General features: G+C 37.1%; 1 protein-coding gene across 1 annotated transcript in view; it reads right to left on the bottom strand.

Moving 5' to 3' along the window:
- The window catches only part of LOC104548018 (A-kinase anchor protein 6-like), a gene marked incomplete at its 3' end in the record, with an annotated part of 81,249 nt that extends 60,351 nt beyond the window's left edge, over window positions 1-20,898 (bottom strand). The window contains exons 1-3 of the mRNA XM_010193923.1: window positions 20,830-20,898; window positions 18,389-18,511; window positions 987-1,083 (exon numbers count right to left, since the gene is read on the bottom strand). Of these exons, the coding sequence (XP_010192225.1) occupies window positions 987-1,083; window positions 18,389-18,511; window positions 20,830-20,898 (289 nt within the window). The remainder of the gene's footprint in view (window positions 1-986; window positions 1,084-18,388; window positions 18,512-20,829) is intronic.
- Between the last annotated feature and the right edge of the window lie 193 nt (window positions 20,899-21,091).

Raw genomic sequence — 21,091 nt, 5'->3', positions numbered from 1 at the left:
GCTATGGTAATCTCACACTCTAACATCTAGTATTTATCTCAAAACATTTAATAATCTTCCAAATATATTTTTCTTACCTCCAACTCCTGTAAATATTTTCTGTAATTTACACATGACCATTTTCTAAGGATATGATGCCATGCACTACACTTTTCTGCTATGGTTTCTACACCTTTTTGGAACTGTACAAAGAAGTCACCAATTTCCTATAGCTTTCACATTACACAGATCTGTCTGATGCTGTGTAACAACACAGGCACAATGCATAACATGAGCAGAAAACAGTAGACCAAAGGATAACTTCAACCTGGATGAAAGGCATGCTAAGCAGGCCAAAATTAAGATGGCATTCCGTAGCAGTATATGTTGATTAAAACCCTATTATCATACAAGTCACGCAAACATCTAAAAATATAGAGGGTGGTGGGGATAGAGAAAGGGAAATCAGTATATCTCTCTCCCTCCTCTTGGTTTTAGGCCTCTGCAGAAAAAAAGACAACTCTAACCAAAGGAAAAAGGTATCTTTAATTTTAATCTATTCCTCATAAATATATTAAAATAGGTGTAAGAATTAGTTTAAGTGGCAAAATAAAGCTTTATCAATGCAATTACCCATGCAGGGTATGTAAAAATATATATATATATATTTGAAATCCCAATTCATTATCTTAATGTTATTTCCATAGCACTTACATCAAAGAATGTGTCAGTGTGAAGTTTTCAGTGATGTGATTTCAATTGGAACTCAGCTGAACAGCAAGACCAAAATAAAATGAACAGACTATTTGCAGGCAGTATTTCATTTTATAAGTATCACTGCATTGTATGCAGTATATGAAACATTTATAAATCTTGAAGGTCAATCTGATAATGTAAATATTAATAATACATAAGGAAGTGAATATATGCAGTAATTTACAGCAATGCTTCTTCATTCTTTAATAGTCTGGAGACATAAAGACTTGCAATATTTCAGAAGGATTTACCTGATTTGTGAGATACAATAAGCTCAAGAAGTTGACGTCCTTCTTCTACCACTGCTTCTTTTAAAGCACAGTGGCTATCTACATTCAACTTAAAACTCTGAAAAAAAAAGAAAATAAAAAAGAGAGAAACAAACTCAGTATCAGACATTGAAGAAGCAGTTATCATAAAACACACGTACAAAATTACTTGCTGCTTTTTATCAAGAACCACATCCCCATTTACCCAATAGTCAAACTAATTTGTGATACTAAAAGCTATTGATATTTTGGATGTGGGCTCAAAATGTTTCCATTAGATCAGCAAAGTGCATCTGTGTTGAAACAGCTGACAAATCTAGAAATTCATTAGGTTTTATGAAAAGTCACAACCCGTAGGCTATATCTGGAGTAACAGTGTTCCATAAAATACACTAAATTTATGCCACCACATATGAGCTCTGTTTTTTTCAGATTTCTTTGAAATGTTGGTGATAGCACTATTTATGAAACCATAAAAAAATTACAGCATTGAATATATTGGCCTTATGTGCACTCATACAAATCTATTAATATTGTGTTTCTGAGTTAACTCTCATATTGGTTTTCAAAGAACAAATCAGACTGCTTTAGATCTCTGCATTCTTAATTTGCAAAGCAAGTATTTTTTATTTTTTTTCCACTAATATTTTTACTAGCTTGCAAAGGATCTCCATTTTAACAGTGATTAAAATATTTTGCTTCTTTTTTAATTATTTTTTTCTATTTTTACATATTGCATTAAGATCTGGTAACAGAGAGAGGAACTTCAAACAAGATCTACTATATATGCCACTTCATACACCCCTGATGACTTGGATAAATTTGTGAATATTTGCCAGAGCTTCTTAAACTTGTGTGTAGGAAAGAGAAACAAAACACAATAGAGAAAGGAGTACTTGCTGTATGTAATCATAAACCATGAGCAGCCCTGAACACACACATGCAACTCTTGCTCTCTTTGAAATGTCTACAGAATGAATGAAAACAATATTTGACTCCTTGGAAGAAAAGAGTTTTGCCTTCTCTTGGGAATGAGTTAACTGGCAGAGATGAAAGGAGACTTTGCAAGTGTGCATTTGTAGCTTCTGGTTTTTATAAAACTTATTTATACTTCTCCAAATACTAGCAAACACGCTGTACTGAAGTAGCAGACGCCACAAAACACTCAAAAGCCCTCATTTCTTAGGGAAGCAACCACTTCCTTTCTTTCCTAACTCCTGTAGTCAGTATGATTGGCGTAGCAGAAAATAATACTGCCAGAAATGTAATAAAATTATGTTCTTTCACTGTATTTGTCATGGTTGAAAGAGGCATGTTGCTCAGACAGGCTCCTAACAGTCTTTCAGGCAGCAGCGCACCTCACAGTTAGTGACAGAATGTTTTGAGAATTCTCCATTCAAATAAAGAGCAATAAACAGGAATTTTGCTACCTTCAGCATTTTGTCTGGCCCAGTTTTCCTTGTATGGGCATCTGAATATATTGTTTTGTACCAGCTGTTGAACAACCGGGTCAGCCAAGAGAAGTTAAAAAGCAAAAAGGATGCCTAGCTTATATCTGGCCCTTTCTTAAATCTAGAGTTTTATGAACCCAAATCTAGAAGTTCTTTTTCCTTCATAAGAGCACGTCTGAACAAGCACTGACAATATTTAATTTACTGTTTACTTAAAACAGGCTTGTACTGAATAGTTTGTAATCATGCACTTCACAGGAAATGCACTATGTGTGTGCCTCACACAGCAAAAGAGAACCTAAAGGACCTGAGAATAGGTTGTGTAATTTCATATAATTGAAGTTGAGTATAGATGCAGCTGGATGTGGCAGTGTCTCGAGATGATGTAGATGTGTTTGATAGGAAAATTGGAAAAGATGAGGTATTCTTTTTCATTAGGAAAAAAAAAAGAGACTTGCTGTCCTAGAAAAGATTCATTTAACATAACACATCAGATACCACAATACAGCTTGATTTTCAGGTGCACCTATTAGCCAGTAATAATGTTAACTGAAGAAGCAAAATATGATGAATAAAGATGGGGCCAAACTTTTGGGTTCTGGCTGGCAATATTCTCCTTGTGCAAAATTCTGATTTTATGGATAAATTATGTGTGGCACAAATTCCGTGAACATACATGAAATTTAGCAGAAATAAACTTATCAGCACAGAGGCATCAAAAGGAAGGAACCATTCATATAAGTATAAATACAAACAGAAGCGAAGGAAATTGTCAGCTGTTGTAGTGAAGTATGAGTTGACGTTAGAATTACATACATATATATAATTTCTTATGGGTGGTAATTTGCTATGAAAAAGGAACAACTGGACAAGGAACACTGGAAAGAACAGCCCTCAATCATCAGTGCTCGTGGTTCCTCCTACCTTGCATGCCTGAAAATGTGGCACATGAAAAAGAGACAGAGTTGAAGATGTCACAAGTATTACACGTATATATAAAGGAGAATGCAAGTTTGCACAGTTAACTATAAAATCAGACCAAATATTTGGAATGGAGGAGGACCTTCAAACACAGAGGTCCTTTCCCACCCTGGATATTTCCCATTCCCTACTGTTTACTTATGGCATTTGGAAAATTGTAACTCTAACAGCGTGTGACCCATGTACTCTGCTCCCCTCCTCCTCTGATCTTCCCTGATAATGAATGGAGCCTTTGCATCTGAAGAGAGGAACGGAGAAGAGGAGGGAAGTCAATTAATCAAAGCCATTCTTCCAGACACATTTGCAGCTATGGAGCAGTCTAAATATCACACATGAGCACATATACATTATGGAAAATGCATGTGCATTGGCCTGACAGAAGCTTTTTAAACAACACATTAATGTCATCCCTAGCACTACAGTGTATATAATGTAGTTTACAAGCTGCAACAAGCAAAATTTCCTTATGAAGTTCTCTGCACTTTTCCCAGCCACCATGCACCTGTACATAAATATCAACTGCTCTTATTTAGCAAGAAACGAAAAGTGTGGCAGGAATCATGCAGTTTTATTAAAGCTACAGAACTGTAAATAAACAGGAATAAAGACTCTAAAAGTGTAAGTACAAAGCTCCAGGAGTGCAATCTTCTGTTGAATGCATGAGGCAAAGGAGACCAGACTTCACAAAAAGAAGCTGTCCCCTTGCTTCTAGGGAACTGCTAGATCCATCGAACCACAATACTGCAGAACCTCCATGGGGAAAAAAGCAGCACCTCCTGATCCATACTGGGCTCTGAACATGCTAAGTATAACAGAGCACTTTTCCAGCATGTAGTAATCTCAGTTTATTTGCCTGTACAACTGGGGATTAGAAACATTATTTGAAAGAATACTTATTTGAAGTTCCTCTGAGTATTTATTCTATGGCTGTAGACACTTAAATTTAGGAAACTTCTATTTAGTAGGTATCCTACAGTATGTGCATATTGAACTCTGATATGCAATCTTTCACTGTCTTGCAACCCTTTGTTCTTAGCAAATCCTTGTAATTTGGTAAAACACAACCCGTGTCTTGACCTATTCATATCTACAGTAAGGACAGTCAACTATTAAATATTTTTGTTTCCAGAGGCACACAGACTTTGTATAAGCATGTATTTTTTTTAAGTCGTGATGTTTTGAACTATTTTTTTTACAGTGTATTTTGTGTCTCTGAAAAGCAACTAGGTATATGTGAACCAACAATTTATACATAAATATAGATTAGTTTAAATGGCACAGCAGCTTACACCTACCACCAGATTAAGATACTGTATTAAAAGTATATTACTTTTCTCAGTCAATCATACTATTAGCATCTGTGGCGTACTAGGGTACCCCTGAGACCTAATTTTTTTGAGGTTCATTTTGGATGTGTTTAAATACCTTTGAGAAAAAATATCACTGCTTCTAAGGTTGTTCTTTTTTGAGCAATGGTACAGACAATTAAAACTATCTAGGTGATCTATGATTTTAGAATTTGAAAAAGAAAGCTTAATTAAAAATTCCTAATACTCATTTGTATTTTTGAGGAAAGCCACATTACTAAAATATGGACTTCTATATTTAGGTACACTTGAATGCATATTTTGGCTAAGAATGTAGCACTTTTAATTATAACACTCACTGTGACAGATATAATTCAGCTGTGAAGTTTAGAGTGATGGGAAGAGTTTCTGGTAGAAAAGAAATGGGATTCTTTCACTGATACAATCCTGGAAGGATAACCAACTCCCACAAATATTATCAGCAATGTTACATTTTGGATAGGGAGACAGTTTCAACACACAGTAAAGTTCTAAGAAAATGAAGCAACAAATGTTGTGCCACTTACTTTTTAAATATATGCTATAATAATGCAATAAAATCCAAGAAAAAAAAGTTGAAAATTTGATGTTGTTTTTTTTAATTACCACATTTCATTTGTCTTAAAGGGAATATGACTTAAAACATTTCCTGAAAATTTATTCTTATATTCCTAATATACAGTTACTTTTGCAAATGTATTGGTCCTGGCACAGTTACCTTCCAATAGTTCACTGTAACAAAATACCACAATATCAAGTACAGAATTCAACTTTGTTTATGAAAAGGTAGCTATTTTTTTATTATTTGTTTTTTCCTTGTGGAGTTCTGACCACACAGAAATTCTCAGTTTGGTCACTGCCCAGTCTTTACATACTCAAGTTAATAACCCAATAAGCCATGCAACAGTGTAGTTGTATTTTCATACTCCTGAACACTGCCTACCAATGACATTCAGTAAAACAACAAAAACCCCTATCGTGTAAGCTGCCTTTACATTAACATAGAAATGGTCATATATTTAGCATTCTAATGTCATAATATGAAATACATTATTAATTGGTCAATGTTTATATAAAATGGATATTCCTATGTAATTTGTACATCGAAAAATATCCTAGATAAAACAGTGAATTTAACACATTATATCTGCAAATATATCATCAAACTATTTGACTTTTTAACAGTTGGGAAACATCTTATTTAGGAAAGCCCCACATTTTTCATCAGAGATATAAAGCCTACTTAGAAGTCACAAGGATATGTTTTCCTGGGAATTAAACGTAGTATGTGAAACGGTTCCAGTCAATGTCTCCTTTGTTCATATTTATCATAAAACCTAGGTGACTATCAATATTTTTTTTTATGTTCTTTTCTTCTAAGCTGTATTTCCACCTGAGTGACACTTTACCCATTAAACAGAACACAAGCACTATGGAAATGCTTTATGCAGCTCCATAATCAAGGCTGATTTTTACCACAATAGCAGGGATTGTACCTTTGCTTCTTAAGGAGAAGGTGATAAATCCTCCTCTGAAGCTGCAGCACACACTAAGGGTCTTCTCTTCCCAAGACTGAGAGCATAGTCTCCTTATAGCAATGATGGCCAAGGGGCCAATTATCACCAACCGCTAAGCAAATCTCTAATGCCTAATAGAATATGACCATCATCTTCCTTAGAGGAACCACACATTATTTCCTTCTATAATTAATGGGACCTGGTAGATATTTTTTAAGATTGAACAGCTAGTGGAAATGTGGTATTCTACCACTGTAGCAATGAGAAAGCTTTAAAAGACAATAATTTCTTGTGTTTCTCTGGGGTTAATTCCTTCCACTGGCATCTGCTGGCAGATAAAAATGGCCAAAATAACAATATTGTCTATGTTGATTCACAATACCAGATTATAATCTAAAATGCCTATAAAATTGATATAAAACTTATCTGGGAACCTCACTACTGAAATCCCATAATCATCGTCTCATGCTGGCATTGTGGCACTGTAGATGTAGATCAGATGTAAGATGGTTTGACTGATAGACAATTTCTTTGTGTAAGTTTATAATTCATTTAAACATAATATTAACTGAACAGTTCAAAATGTTTAGTAATGAGATAACTGTAGCAACCCTAGGAATGATTTTACCTTCTGATCACTGATATGCATTCTCCACCTTCCACTTGATCTGCATGTACTTTCTGCCCAGGAGGAACCAAGCACATTTAGGAAGAGACAAACTGGTGGGAGTTTAGTGAAGAGCAAACAAAATAAAGGTGGAAACCATGGGAGATTATAAGAAATAAACAAGACTGACTAAATGATGATTAAGAGAAAGGGCCATTATTATCTACTTATATTCCATGAATTTGAACACAAAGCAGAAAGAAGACTTACGAGCATAGTACAGTATGACAGGGTATAGTAGATGGGACTAATGGAATTAAATTAAGAAAGAGAAAATTTAAGATAAATACCAGCAAAATCTTCCCTGAAAGTCAGATCTATTAGATTGTGTAATAATCTCCTCAGGGAAACAGTGAAAGCCCTGATCTCTTGAGACCTTTAAATCTAGACTGGATAAAAATGTAGAAGTAAGGACTGCAATGTAATGTGCTGCCAGAGCAGCAGCCGAGTTCATTTATATGCCACAGATTTGTGATGGGCCAGCAAAACGAAATATAAAGGGGTAGGCTCTACCCCAGTAGTCCTATAGTTTCTAAAACCACCTCACTCCTGTCTCCTTTGTCATGGCTTCTGCCACTCCAGTATTAGGCAATCAATGTTTCTACCCTTTCTTACTTCTTAAAAATGAAGAGCAAAATCTTCCTTACATTAAACACTTTAGGTCCCCCAATTTCTGTTTCTTATTTCTTGTCATGTTAGTCATCTCTTAGGTAATTTAGCCAAGTTCTGAACGTATAATTTTAGATGTGGGGAAAAAGGACAGTTAGCCCAACCTTCCACGAAGCCTATTTTGCAGATTTAGCTTAGCAGGCACAGAAGCTATTTTTTCAGATATTTCCTATTTCAAAGTCACATAAATTCTTCTGCTGCCAACTCTCATTTCTTTTTTGTGTTTCAGTACATAAACTTCTCTTTCTTTTAGTCCGTCTAAACATTTTACATTGTTAAAAAAACAAGTTAAAGTGGGCTTTCTTAAATTGAATCTCTGTTCGTTATCAAGAGACAGTGAGACATGGAAGAACACAGGCAGGAAAGCACATGGGCAAAATGGCTATACAATGAAACAATTGCTAAGTTGCCATAAGCATGGTGAACTGCACATCCAGTCCATCATATATAACTGTCCTTGATCATTTCTTGTCTTCTTTAGATATTCAGGAAATAATTTGCAGAAGTCGCTGTCTTCTGACTTCTTTTTCTATCAAGACAACACTTGTCTGGCTTATCTTACACGTTTCTAGGTACACTTCTTCCACCTGGACCCACCATGCCCAAAAACCATTTTATCCATATATGTCTAAGTTGCATTGTCCTACCACATGCAGAAAAAAGTCATCCAAGAGAAAAGAGCTTCCCAACCCAAAGATAAATTCATGAGGCATGGATGGCAGCCTTGGCACATATAGAGTTACTAAGGGAGAAAAAACATAAACATATATATCATTTAAATATAAATTTGCTAACTTACAGAACAAAAAGGCACTAAATAACACTACGTAGTTTTGGAACAATCCTTGAAGGATTTTAGTTCTATTAAAATTTCAGGGCAATATGAGGGAGATGTAATTTGCTTTTTATATATGAACAAATATAAGGCTTTATGCAATTTAAAGGTGAACTAAAATGTCTCCTTAGCAAAATATATCTAATAAACTGAGATCCCGAATTATTAACACAATTCATCTGTAGAGTTATGAAATGAAAATAAATAAATATCATAGGAGATGCAAAGAAAAACATTTACCAATAAAGATGTCCATTCATGCTCTGAATTTTCTATGTTTCTGCTGAAAGCTTTGGCATTGCAAACACCAAAGCACAGGCAGAAGTTGTATTACCTCTAGTACTTAAAGCGCGAATAATAATATGCCTCTGAGAGACATAACACAAAGCCCACGAGAGTAGACCATAGCTCTTGGCAGGTAAGTAAAAGCAAATATAGTTTAAATGTTGCTGCAAGTGTGCTTCTTTGTCCTCTGAGATCCTGGCATTGTATTCTTTTAATGATTTCCAATCTCAGAATTTTTTAAAAATAAATTTCATTTCTGTTTCAAAAATAAGTTACAGGTTACATCTATATTGATCATACCAGCACACTAAAATTTCAGACAATAGCATACATTTTAATAGACATAAAAATTACAATTAACAGAGTTCTTATATAAGCATTATGCAAATTACTAATAGAATAAATATTACTTTCAAATCAAATTTTTAAAGGTGTTTCAAAAGTTGTTACAATGATAAACTATTGTAAAGACTATGACTACGCAGTCGTCAAAGAGTGATTATTCTGCAATTGCTATAAAGCTTCTAAGTCAGAACTTACATGAAATACTTTTTCACGGAAAATTTCCAGATCAAGTTAGTTCAAAACATTTTATAATGGCAGTTTGATTTCATTATATTATAGGCACTGAATCCCCTGCATGTAAACCATTTCTTCTGCAGGGCAGGCACACAACACACAGTTAGAATCTCTAATTCTCACAGCTCAAACATACAGTATCTGTGACTTGGGATACCTCAGCACCCAAGGGTTTTATGGGTTTGGGAGGTGAGACCTGAGAGGGGATGAACATTTGGAACACGGACAAATCAAGCTACTCTGTCTTGTTCAGCCTCACCCATGAGTGCAAATGAATTTAAACACTTCCCAAAATCTGAACAATCTGGGTTTTAATGTGCTCTGTGACAGCATTTGACCTTGTTTTCTGAGGAAACTACATCAGATATCTAAAACACCCTCAGAGGAATATACCACCCTCTATATTCTTGCACGTAAAAGAACACTGTGTTTTAAGGATCTCATCGCTCCCTCCTCCAAAGCAATAAACATTAGCTTAAAAGCATCCTGGACATCAGTGAAAAAAAATTTCTGTTTTTTTTAAACCTCAAACATCATGAATTAAAAAAAAACCCCAACAACAGAACAATACAGCCATTCTTGAGACGTAGATCAAACTTGTTCATACATTATACTTCCATACACTTAGATCAAAAGACTTCAAAAGCCTCACAAGTAACAGAGTTTAGATTTTGGAGATTACAATTTTCCCTTCTGCTTCAGTAGAAGAAGCAGAGCTACCTCAGGATGATGTCCTAATATGCTTTGTCTCTGGTTTAATGCCTGCTCCATCCAGAGATAGTTGCAGCTCTCAGAACTAGAAAAGCTGGGACAGGCTCCTGCGGAGCTAATTAACAACTAAGACATCACAGGCAGGCCAAACTGCTAACTTTTATTACCGGGTCCTGTCCCTTTCCTATGGGCATCTATGTAAATTCAGGGTGGTGGCAAAGAGAAGAAAAGGAGACCTGGGAGGGTCTGAATCAATCAAAAAACAAAGTAAATGCAATATCCTTTTTTTCTTCACAGCTGTACAAAGTACCTACACAAGGTTAGGTATCTACAGATTTGGAAGACAGGTTTAGAAAAAAGTAGTACTCTTAACAGTATTCAAGCCACTCTATGGGAAAATTATTAAGAAATTATTGCTTATGGTAAAGACTTGCACAGAATAAACCTCCTGAGTAGGACTGTGTGGTAACAGGTGCTAGCAACAGTAGGGGAGGACAGTAAATGGACAGTCCCTTCCTGCATTAAAGACACATAGTAATAACAGCTCTCTATCACAACAGATATAGGGAGCAGGGGATTCTGTGATGTGGGGAGCATAAACATGGCACACTTCTCCTTACCAAAAAAAAAATAAAATATATTAATCAGTTCTTTTTCATTGCATGACCTTATGGGAAGCACTTTTAGATCAAGTGCAGTATTTCCATCTGGTAGGACAACAGTACTGTGATTAGCAAGATCTATAACTGGATTTTCTCTTATGTACCTGATTTTTCTTATTTAGTCACAGAAAAGTTGCTGAAATTCAAAAGAACAGTCCAAACAGTGTAGAAACCTCTTTTTCCCACTGAAAGCAACCGTACACTCTCTGGCCCCAGACTATAATGCAGGTAAAGCCAAATGTATTAAATGACAGCAATATTTCTTTGTGATGTTCTCCAGCACTTTAACTCAAGAAACAGAAAGACTTACGTTGAGGTTATTGGGTTTACAGATTTTAAAAGCTGCGTAAGTCACAACTGACAATATACTTGTATTCTCTTTGTTTAAGGTTGATGTCTTGCTTCCTATTAAGTCCTTTTATTTGCCTGTTGTTATCTGCTGGGTTTAGTCTATCTCTCTGATTAGTATGTTCTGCAGACTGCTTCCTACATAAAAGGATATACATTCAGGAGCCCAAGAATACCCAAAATACCTTTCAAGACAATAGAATAAAATTCAGAAATTCACACTAACAATAGGCTAAACAGATTCAAAAGGCCTTACAGAAGCAAAAGATTAGTCCACTCATGGTGCTCAGACTCTTTAGGACCATCACCCTGCAGATGCTATTGTGTATTTTGAGGAAAAAATCTAAATTGGCTGCCATGGACATTGAAAATGTCCATACAGCAAAAGCACAGTACATAACTTAGCAAATTCAAGGGCTTTAATACTTTCAATAAAATTACTGTTACCACCACTACCACAAAGACAGCCAGTAGATTAGCCCAAAGCATGTGTATTTAACCTTATTTTCAATGAGAACAGGTATTTAATACTTCTCTAAACCGACATTTTTCAGAAAATGAGATTTTCCAGGCACATGAGAATGCTTTTTTTCCCAGACATAGTGGATTTGCTACAGACAACCAGCTATCATGAGATATCACAGAAGCATCATTACTTCACCAATACAATTTGTTAAACGTGAAAGTACTTTCTGTATGAAAGCATCTGTACTGTACAGCTAAGAAAGTGCTGAGCCATGATGTGGCCAGAAACATTTAAACTGGACACAGAAAAATTCTTATTTCATTTCTCTTTAGATAATAAAACTCTCAAACCTCCCATATCTTAAGAAGAATTTGATTTTGGAATGGAGATGACACCTAAACTTCCTATACAGAAGAGAAATAAATGTTAGTGCGAATCGACTTGTATCACTTGTTTTGAAATATTAGTGATACTTTATGTATTTTTATGACTGTAGAAGCTAAAGTAAATATGGTGACTGAGAAGGTTAATATAACAGAACAACTCTGGGCTGAAAAGCACTTTAATGTGGCACAAAGCTTGCGAGTAAATTGAGGTAAAAATTACAGAAAGGGATCACCAAGAAATTATGATTCATAGAAACGATCATTTAGCATATCCAAACAACACTTTGCACTGCAGTAACTTCATACAGTCCTAGGCACTCGTACTTTCTACAGAACAATATTTGCTATTCTACTTTCAACTAAACAAAACATGTATTTTTTTCCTTAAAAAAAACCCAACAAACAAACAACCCTGGTGTGAACTATTCATTATTTTCAAGGAGGCCATCCTCCTCCATTCTTTCCATGAGTAACAAACGATTTTTCTTTGTGCTATTTGGAGAAAGAGGAAACCATCAGATGCTATCTTTTGTTAGGGTATCTTATATCCACAGTTACAATAAGAAAAAGTGAAACACTGAGAGCAGCCCTGCAGAGAAGGACTTCGGGGCATTGGTGGATGAAAAGCTGGACATGATTTGGCAATGTGCGCTTGCAGCCCAGAAGGCCAACCATGTCCTGGGCTGCATCAAAAGAAGTGTGGCCAGCAGGGTGAGGGAGGTGATTCTGCCTCTCTGCTGTGGTCAGATCCCACCTGGAATACTGCATCCAGCTCAGGCCCCCAACATAAGGAGGACATTGAGCTCTTGGAGCTAGTCCAGGGGGGCAACGATGATCAGAGGGACGGAGCACTTCCTCTATGAAGACAGGCTGAGAAAGTTGGGGTTATTCAGCCTGGAGAGGAGAAGGCTCCAGTGAGACCTTATAGTAGCTTTTCAATACTTAAAGGGAGCTTATAAGAAAAATTAGAACAAACTTTTTAGCAAGGAAAAGGGGTAATGGTTTTAAACTAAACGAGAGTACATTCAGACTAGCCATAAGAATTTTTTTACAATGAGGGTGGTGAAACACTGGAATGGGTTTTTAAGGAGGTAGCAAATGTCCCATTCCCGGAAACATTCAAGGTCAGGTTGGACGGGGCTCTGAGCAACCTGATCTAGTTGAAGATGTCCCTGCTCACTGCAGGAGGGTTGGACTAGGTGACCTTTAAAGGTTTCTTCCAACCAAACTATTCCATGATCCCATGATTCCACAATTTGCTCTCCTCCAAATTGCAAACTTAAATGTAAGCAGGTTACAGCCAAGGTCTTACTCAAAAGGGCAAAAAGCAACAGCCACTTTGAAAGAAACTACATCATTATGGGAAGCTGTGATCATTCTTTAGCTGGTTTTGGGGGGGGGTGGGAAGACAAAATCTATTATTTCTCTCTCTCTCTGTCTCCATATATGTGTGTGTGTGTACATATATATCTTCAAGATTCCCTCTACTCAAGATTTCAAAATTCTGACGTGTAATACAAAATTCTGAAGTGTAAGATTGTTAGGATAAAAATGCCTGGTCACTAGTTCCAAATTTCTAAGATGACCTTTCCTTAATCAATTTTATTTAAAAAAATACTGTCTGTCAACATCTACTAATAAGGGAAAAGGATTTTAAAAGTTCCATTCCATTTCACTTGTAGGTTTCAATTTAAGACTTGTGTTCTCTAGCTTTAAGTATGACACCAGACAGAAATGGCTTTGGCCAAAAGACCTAAGAGCGTACCACAGTAAGGTGCACAACTCCTAGTTGTGCAGCAACAAGAAAACTGTATTAACAACACAGGGAAAAGTTTAGACTACAGAATTAGAAGTACCAAGCCTCAGCAAATATATAATCTAAACCTTTTCCTCAGTGGTTCTTCACGTTTCCTTATTTGCTAGCTTACTTCTTTACTGTGCTAAAACCATCTATCTTTTCAGGTCAGGGAAAACAAGCAGTGAAATATCTATTTTAGCAAACTAAAATGGTCAAGAGCAAGATGGTGAATTCTTATTTTTTGATCTGGTAAGAAAGTCTGTTTGGTTTCACAGGCACAGCAGTACCATCTAGACAGATGCTTTTAGCTTGTAAGCTGCCTTCAGGATACTGTTTTTGATGAGAAATTATTTGCATACCACCAAGTCTATGCTTAGACTCTGCTAGATTTTTATCAGGGTGGGTGCCAATGGGCAAGAATCAGCATAACAGAAAAAATGAGCTACAAAAGATAAAGTGAATCAGAAACCATTTTCAGAAGTTCCTTTTTGGTAAGGTCAATGAAGCTGCCTTTTCATTATTAAGTGATTTGAGCCTCATCGTTCACAAAATTCAAAACCTGCTTCACTTTTTTCTCTAATAGGGCTGACTGAGGCCTTCGTGGCAAAGTAGAGTTCTGCTGAAAAACACTCCTGTTTTATGACAACATATTAGTGTTTTCAACGTCTGCTGGCTTGGGTGGCTGCTTGCGGGGGTGCCAGAAGTTCAAGTGTTGGCAGCTCCACGTCAGCCCTCCCACGTGAATTGGAAGCACACAACTCCCAAATTAATTTCACCAATGTTACTCAGTTGTGAAGACCTATAAAACTGAAAGAATTATTTCATTCACTATTCCAGAGATCTCTGAGAGCTTTTTCATTAATAACTTCCTGCTTTGGTGTCACCTAAAATGATGCATATAGCAACTTCCGTTCTGCAGAAAATCAGGGAGATGGGCTTTAAAATATTCAAGAAAACTGTGCTCAAGCTGAAGACTAATTTGGCACACATTCCAGACGTAGACTACCTTTCAATTTATAAAAACATTTGTATTCTTTACCAAATTGTATGGTTACTCATCATGGTGAACTCCATGGAATTTAAGTTGGAACTGTGATTTAAGAATGAAATTCCAATTTGCCCTACAGTTGATAATTATAATTGTGGTTGTATTTGGGTATCAGGGCTGTGCCTGTGTGCACACACAGTGCACTTAGTCACAGATTCCCTGGGTGGCCCAGGAACTCCCCAGCTAGTCTCTGCACAGATGAGATAATAGGCTAATTGGGAACTACAGCCCAACTTGAGGAGAGGCTGCCTTCCACCTTCACAATAAAGTGCTTTGCTAATTATCTCAGGAGCTGTCCAGGTGGGACCTTCAGATGGTCAGAGAGATACCCACAAGGCAGCTCTTGCTGAGCCAAGAGCAATAGACAGACACTACTCATGCACTTCAAAGTGCTGATCAACATTCTGGGTGGACAATCTTGCCAGACCAGGCATAAGAATTAACTAGACCAATAGTTTGGGGAGTTCTACCAATTTAAGCTGAAGATGTTATGCAAAGATGCTTGAAAAGGAGGCTTGCATTGCCGTACATTGCCATCCTGTTCAAGAGATCTGACACCTCATTCAAGCATCACCTTATGCAAAGATTCTAATAAGCTGATGTTGTAGGTTTCTCGTGGTGAGTTCTGGTGTTTTTTAATAAACACTCTCTTTAAGTGTCGTGCCACACTGCTTCTCAAAATGTCAAATATGTAGAAAAGCAAGACTGAGTGAGGAGAAACGTTAAAATTCAATCCTTTATCAACAATTTACACTGGGACGTTAAAATGACAGTCAAGAATTTTACATACTGAAAAACTTGGAAGATGTTGACAACCTTGTCCTTGTCTCCTCTGCAACAATTTTTCCAGCCAATAATGAGAAAGGGAACAAGTACATTTTTCTGTTTTCCTGCTCCTGTATTTTCTTTTCTTAGATTTCGACAGCAGAGATTTAATTCATGAATACAAAATATTCTCTCTTTATGGCACTAATTTTGTTATTGCAACAAACATATTTCCAAGAAAACAATATCACAGGTGGTAAAATTGATAATTTGTGCCAAAGGCTAAGGCCTTGTCTCTACTAATAGAAATAAAAATACTAATCTACTCTGAGTTTTCACTCCTTCTATGACCTGAAAATCTGCTCCAGTGAGGAATCACAGTTATGAGGTCTGCTAGCACAGATGCAGCATACAGAAAAGAACCAATGCATATTCTTTGTTTTTCAGGTTGGCTTGCTACCGATGTCTGTACTATGAACCCATAGGTCTGCAACCTAAACTTATAAAGTACTAAGCCCTCTTTACTTCAACAAATCTTAGGTGAATCTGACAGTATGTATAACCTGACTGACAAAAAGAAGAAAATGAGCAGTATAAGTACCCTCACAAAGACCTTGATCTCCATTGTCTTACAATGCTCAACCAAGGGAAATTTGTAACATTGAGCTTAACGTGAATTGAAGTTCATGTACTTCTGGTTAAACACGGATTAGGATTTCTGACAAATGCCACTAACAAGCTGACAATTTAATTAATACAAATAACTATCTTCCCCACTATAAAAATGCTCTGTATTTTAATAGTTCAATTCTGCTGAGTAGAAACAAATATGATATTATATGTTTTCTGAAATCCAAAAAGAAAAGTTACGGTTACCTTTTTTCAGGTTGTACAGTTATTTTTTCACTGGCTATATATGCCATAAAAATAATTATAATATAATGAAATTTAAACTGAACTGTTCTTTAGACATTTTACTTCTTTAAAGAAGTAAAGGAAAAAAACCCCTTGTTTCATAACATAGTCATCCTGAAACATGGAAAGATTTTCTTACCCCAAATATATGGAGATACACAGAGTACAGCTGGAAACCTAAGTACCTACAGAGGAAAGTGAAGTTGTACAGATGCCTACACACTCATTTATTCTGACTACCTCTAGCCCAGTAGTCTCTGGGCTACTACTCCACATTCCAGTCTGATAGATGGTTTTGCCCTCACCTCCCACAGAGCCACAAGGCAAAGTTGGAAGTCATTTGCCTGCAAAAGAGCTACTGTGCTCCTTCCCACAGAAGGCGGCACAAAAGAAACTAATCGCACCAGAGACTTAACCTGGCGATTGCCCTGTTCCTGGAATACATTTCTTTTTATTCAGTCAAGGGTGAAAACTGCAATTTTACTCATAAAAACTCATCTCTTCAAAAGTTTCATGTTGCAGAGTAAGAGGAAAACAAACTGAAATGATCAGTGCCTTTTCTAAGGTCTGATCTCACTATGTGCTGTGTCTTCAGAGCACTGGTAAACATAATGGGAATCATAGGACCAAGTGTGTGCAGTACAAGGCAAAAATCCAAACTCTGCCAGAAAATCCAAAATCTGCAACATAAGGCAAAAATGCAGTGTCTTCGTACTGTGTTTGATAGACTACCACAATGGGCTGCCCATGGGCACTACTGCAACAGAAATGTTTAAGAACAAAAGACACAAGAGTTTCCTGCACAGCTGACATTCTGAAGCCAGTTTTCAGTTCATTTCTAATTGTATATGTGGCTAATGTATACTTAATGAATTTAATAACGGTCATTCCAGTACTACTGCAGCGATTAGGATGACAATTTTTCCTGTAATGCATCACGTGACTTTCTGGGACTGTCAAATCATTTTTCACCATCAGATTATCAGAGACTGGAACTGAGACTGAGCTTTAGGAGTTGATGCTCTGATGTTGGTTCAGCTAATGCACTGTTGGGGTATATATCTCATTGGCTCAGAACAGTGCTATCACCAGGCTTTCTTCCAGTTCATACTGGCGAGAACCTAAGATTTTGGCAGAGGGAGAAGGAATTTCTTAGCTTAACTTTCCATTCTTTTTTTTCCCTTTTTACCAGATAGCGTAGTTACCCTATTAAGACACCTACCCGCTGAACAGCAAACACTGATCACTATTCTTTACCTACAGCGCAAAATTTGGCTTTTGAGAACTTAATACCCATTTTAATTCAGGTCTTTGTTTCACCTCCTCATAACCAGAAGCAGCTCTTGGAAGAATTCAGTAAAAGTGTCATGAGGCTTATCAAATATTTCTCAGTATATAATTCTAGCCTGTAATATATTCAGAAGATTATTCATCCAAGTGTTTTCTGCTTCCACCCAATGTTTAAGCTTTTTGCACAAGAACAAGGTTAGTGACAGTTGTATTAATTACATGACAGAAATGTACATCAAGAAAAATGATTGAAATAATTATTTCAAATATTTTTTTAAATAACTCTGTACTATGTTGAAGCTGAAGGAGAGAGAATAAGAGTTCCTTCCTAGTAAGAGTTTTGTTAATGTTACAGTGTAGTAAAAAATGCTAGAATGATCAGCAGAAAAAACATTATTCTTTCTCCTTTTGCTATTGCCATTTTCTTTCAGTTTTGCAGACAACTTCTGAATTGTAATGTAACTCCAGCTTTTAATTTAATTTTTAAGAAGCTATCAGTACATATTTCAAATAGAAAATAACTTGTTGGTATTTTCATTAAAATAAACTGCAATGCTGCAAATCTTACATTAAAATATAGATGCAATTAAAAAATAATAATCGAATAAAAAGCACAGCCGAACACTTCAATTACTGATAGTAATCATAGTATAATCTTGTCCTACCAAGTGTGTCTCCAGGTACAGTTTAAGGCTGTCTGTCTCTGCTTTAGGAGGAGTCCAATTCCCTGTTGTTTCCATGGCTTCATTTAACCAGTGAATGAATTCATCCAGCTTGCTTACAAACCCCTTACCAGATAAGAAAAAAGAAAGAACAAGAAAAGCATATTTGTTAGTAAAATGGCAATCTGAAAAATGTATGCTCATTTTTTGTTAAGCCAGGGTTGTACAGTAAAATTTTGCCTTTTACAAGCATGTAAAGAAAAAAACAATTAGCAAGTGGCCTTCCAGTAAATGACGAGTAGAACTGCGTTTCTGGGGATAATCTAAGGTGACATTTTGGGACAGGACAATGTGAGATCCACACGACTGTGATGAAATGGAAAAAACAGCAAAGTTTTAGAAGATATCGGGGGAGGTATAAAAAGCTGCATATAGATTACAATGAAAATTGAGCTGAAGGCCTTGCACTGGGCAGAGTGGGCGTAGCGTGAGCACTGTTGGTTGAATAAAAGCGCTGAACAAAACGGCATTAACAAGGTATGGATAAGAACACCAAGGGAAGAAAATACTTTTCAGAACTTGGGTCTTGTGATTCTTGTTTTCATTCATATGATGAGAGAAGAAATCAAACAGTAGGTGAGGCAGAATATATAGCATTTAATATAAATATTGCTGATTGCATATGAGTCACACAGATGGTGCTCTAAGAAGACAGGAGCTCCTGCTTCTCAGGAGCATCATTTATTTCAAGATTAGTACCAATTATATTGTCTGATTAAAAATAGTGCCCCTGAATTTACATGATTAGATGATACTATAGGCACATACTGAGTACAGATAATTTCACCAAAGTCTTATCCACCACAAAGAGAGTAAATGGAATAAACTGACCGTGATGCTCATAAGCACCCTGAAAATTAAGTCTGAAGAGGAATGTCCATCTATTACAAGCATCGTAAGACTAGATTAAGTTAGGTCTAATACTGGTTATATTATTAGTTATTAAATATGAATTTTGCAGCATGGTGAGAATTTTAATTTCCACTTGGATAACAACTCAGTATACACGCTCAGTATTTCACTCTCATCACTATTTATGGAATGATTTCTGGTAATTATTAGTCCATTCAGACAGCTAAAAGCAAGCTAAGCATAAAACTTTTAAAGATTCCTGAGTGACTCAGGAGCCCAAATCCCCTTCTCCAAAGAGGCACATGAAATTGGAATTCTAAATGAGACAGAAACAGGAGTTTGAGCAGTTGGCTGCAGTTTGAGCTGTGTTATGCAAAGAAGTGCAATGCTAATGATCCAGACCAAGCAGAGCCACACTTTCTTCAAAATTCATGGTAGCAGAGACATTTTGGCCCAATGTCGTGCCAAGAAGCAGGGTCCAAAAGCAGAGCACAGTAATCAACTCTTGGCTTCCAGCTGAAGTGGAAGCGCTTCTGAACAGAAGCTAACCTCCGGCAGGACCCTCCAGTGCGTACTGTAGGCATGACAGCACTCACTGAAGCACTCTGAAGACTTTGGTTTAGTTATTATTATTTTTACATGAGTCCCTATGAGTCCTTGGGATGAGAAGGGGGCTATTGCCATCTCTGTTCATGGAATCCACTGTATCTTAAAGCACTATAGAGAAGAAAACTGTTATTCTGTTGGTTTCATTGTAGACTGTTTATCAGGACATTCCAGAAAGAGGAAAGGAAGACAGCAAAAACAACCCAGTGGATATGGTGACTGAGATGATGGAGACCACATACCTCCACTCTGGGGCAAGCCAGAGTGCATCTCCTCTCTCCCACAGTGGGTCACAAGGGTTATGTTCCCCACATCAAGCCATGGGACAGAGCACGGGCAAGATGCTCCCCTGGTTCCATTGCTTACTTTGTCACAGTGGAGTATGAGAGATGTCAGATTGGCAGAGGAACGTGAGCTGAGGGGGGGAGGAGCCGGAGGAGTAAAGTCCTTCTAGTCCCTCCAATAAATCTCTGCCTGCATTTTAGCAATGTGCTGTCCTTGTGAGACAAGGTGATATGGTAAGCACAAAAAAACGAAGAAAAGCTCTCTCTTGTATATGCGTCATGTATTTTATGGAGATAGACACGTATAACATCTGCCTGCAGTACTTTTTGTCTGTATGCCTTCAAAAGACTGCTCAGAAACACTGCAGGCTTGCACCAATACAAAAAGCGACTACTAGCAATCTAGCTACTTCTGCCCTTTCACAAAAGGCGCCCGTCTTTTATCGTCTGCTACTCCACGTTGGTACTTGGAAAACTCCAGGCTCCAGCAGCCTGGCCCATGTTCCCTCGCCACACAGATGAGCTGGTCCACAGGCCTGGGCAGGCTCCAGTGGGGTGCACAAAGCGCCTGGGGACTAGTTAGGGGACCTGGAAAAAAAACATAGATACAGCCTCCTACAGAACCACGATGACCAGTGTCACCTGAGGAAGAAGAGGTAAGGCTGCAAGTACCAGTGGCACCTGGCACGCCAGGCTGGCGGCTGGGGACATGCCGCCCGAGAGGAGCCTCGCAGCAAAGGAGAGCCCCGGCCATGGGCAGTCCCGGCGGATTTTCTTCTGCTAGGCAGCACAAATCACAATTATCCCTCTATTTTTCAAATGACGGCAATAAAATTTTATTGAAACCATTCAAAAGAGCCCATCTGTAGAAACCGAAAATAGCGAAGGGACAGGGAAATGAACG

The sequence above is a fragment of the Mesitornis unicolor genome, unplaced genomic scaffold, assembly GCF_000695765.1.
Source record: "Mesitornis unicolor isolate BGI_N332 unplaced genomic scaffold, ASM69576v1 scaffold25330, whole genome shotgun sequence".
Lineage (NCBI taxonomy): Eukaryota > Metazoa > Chordata > Aves > Mesitornithiformes > Mesitornithidae > Mesitornis > Mesitornis unicolor.
This window is presented reverse-complemented; position numbering and strand designations above follow the sequence as displayed.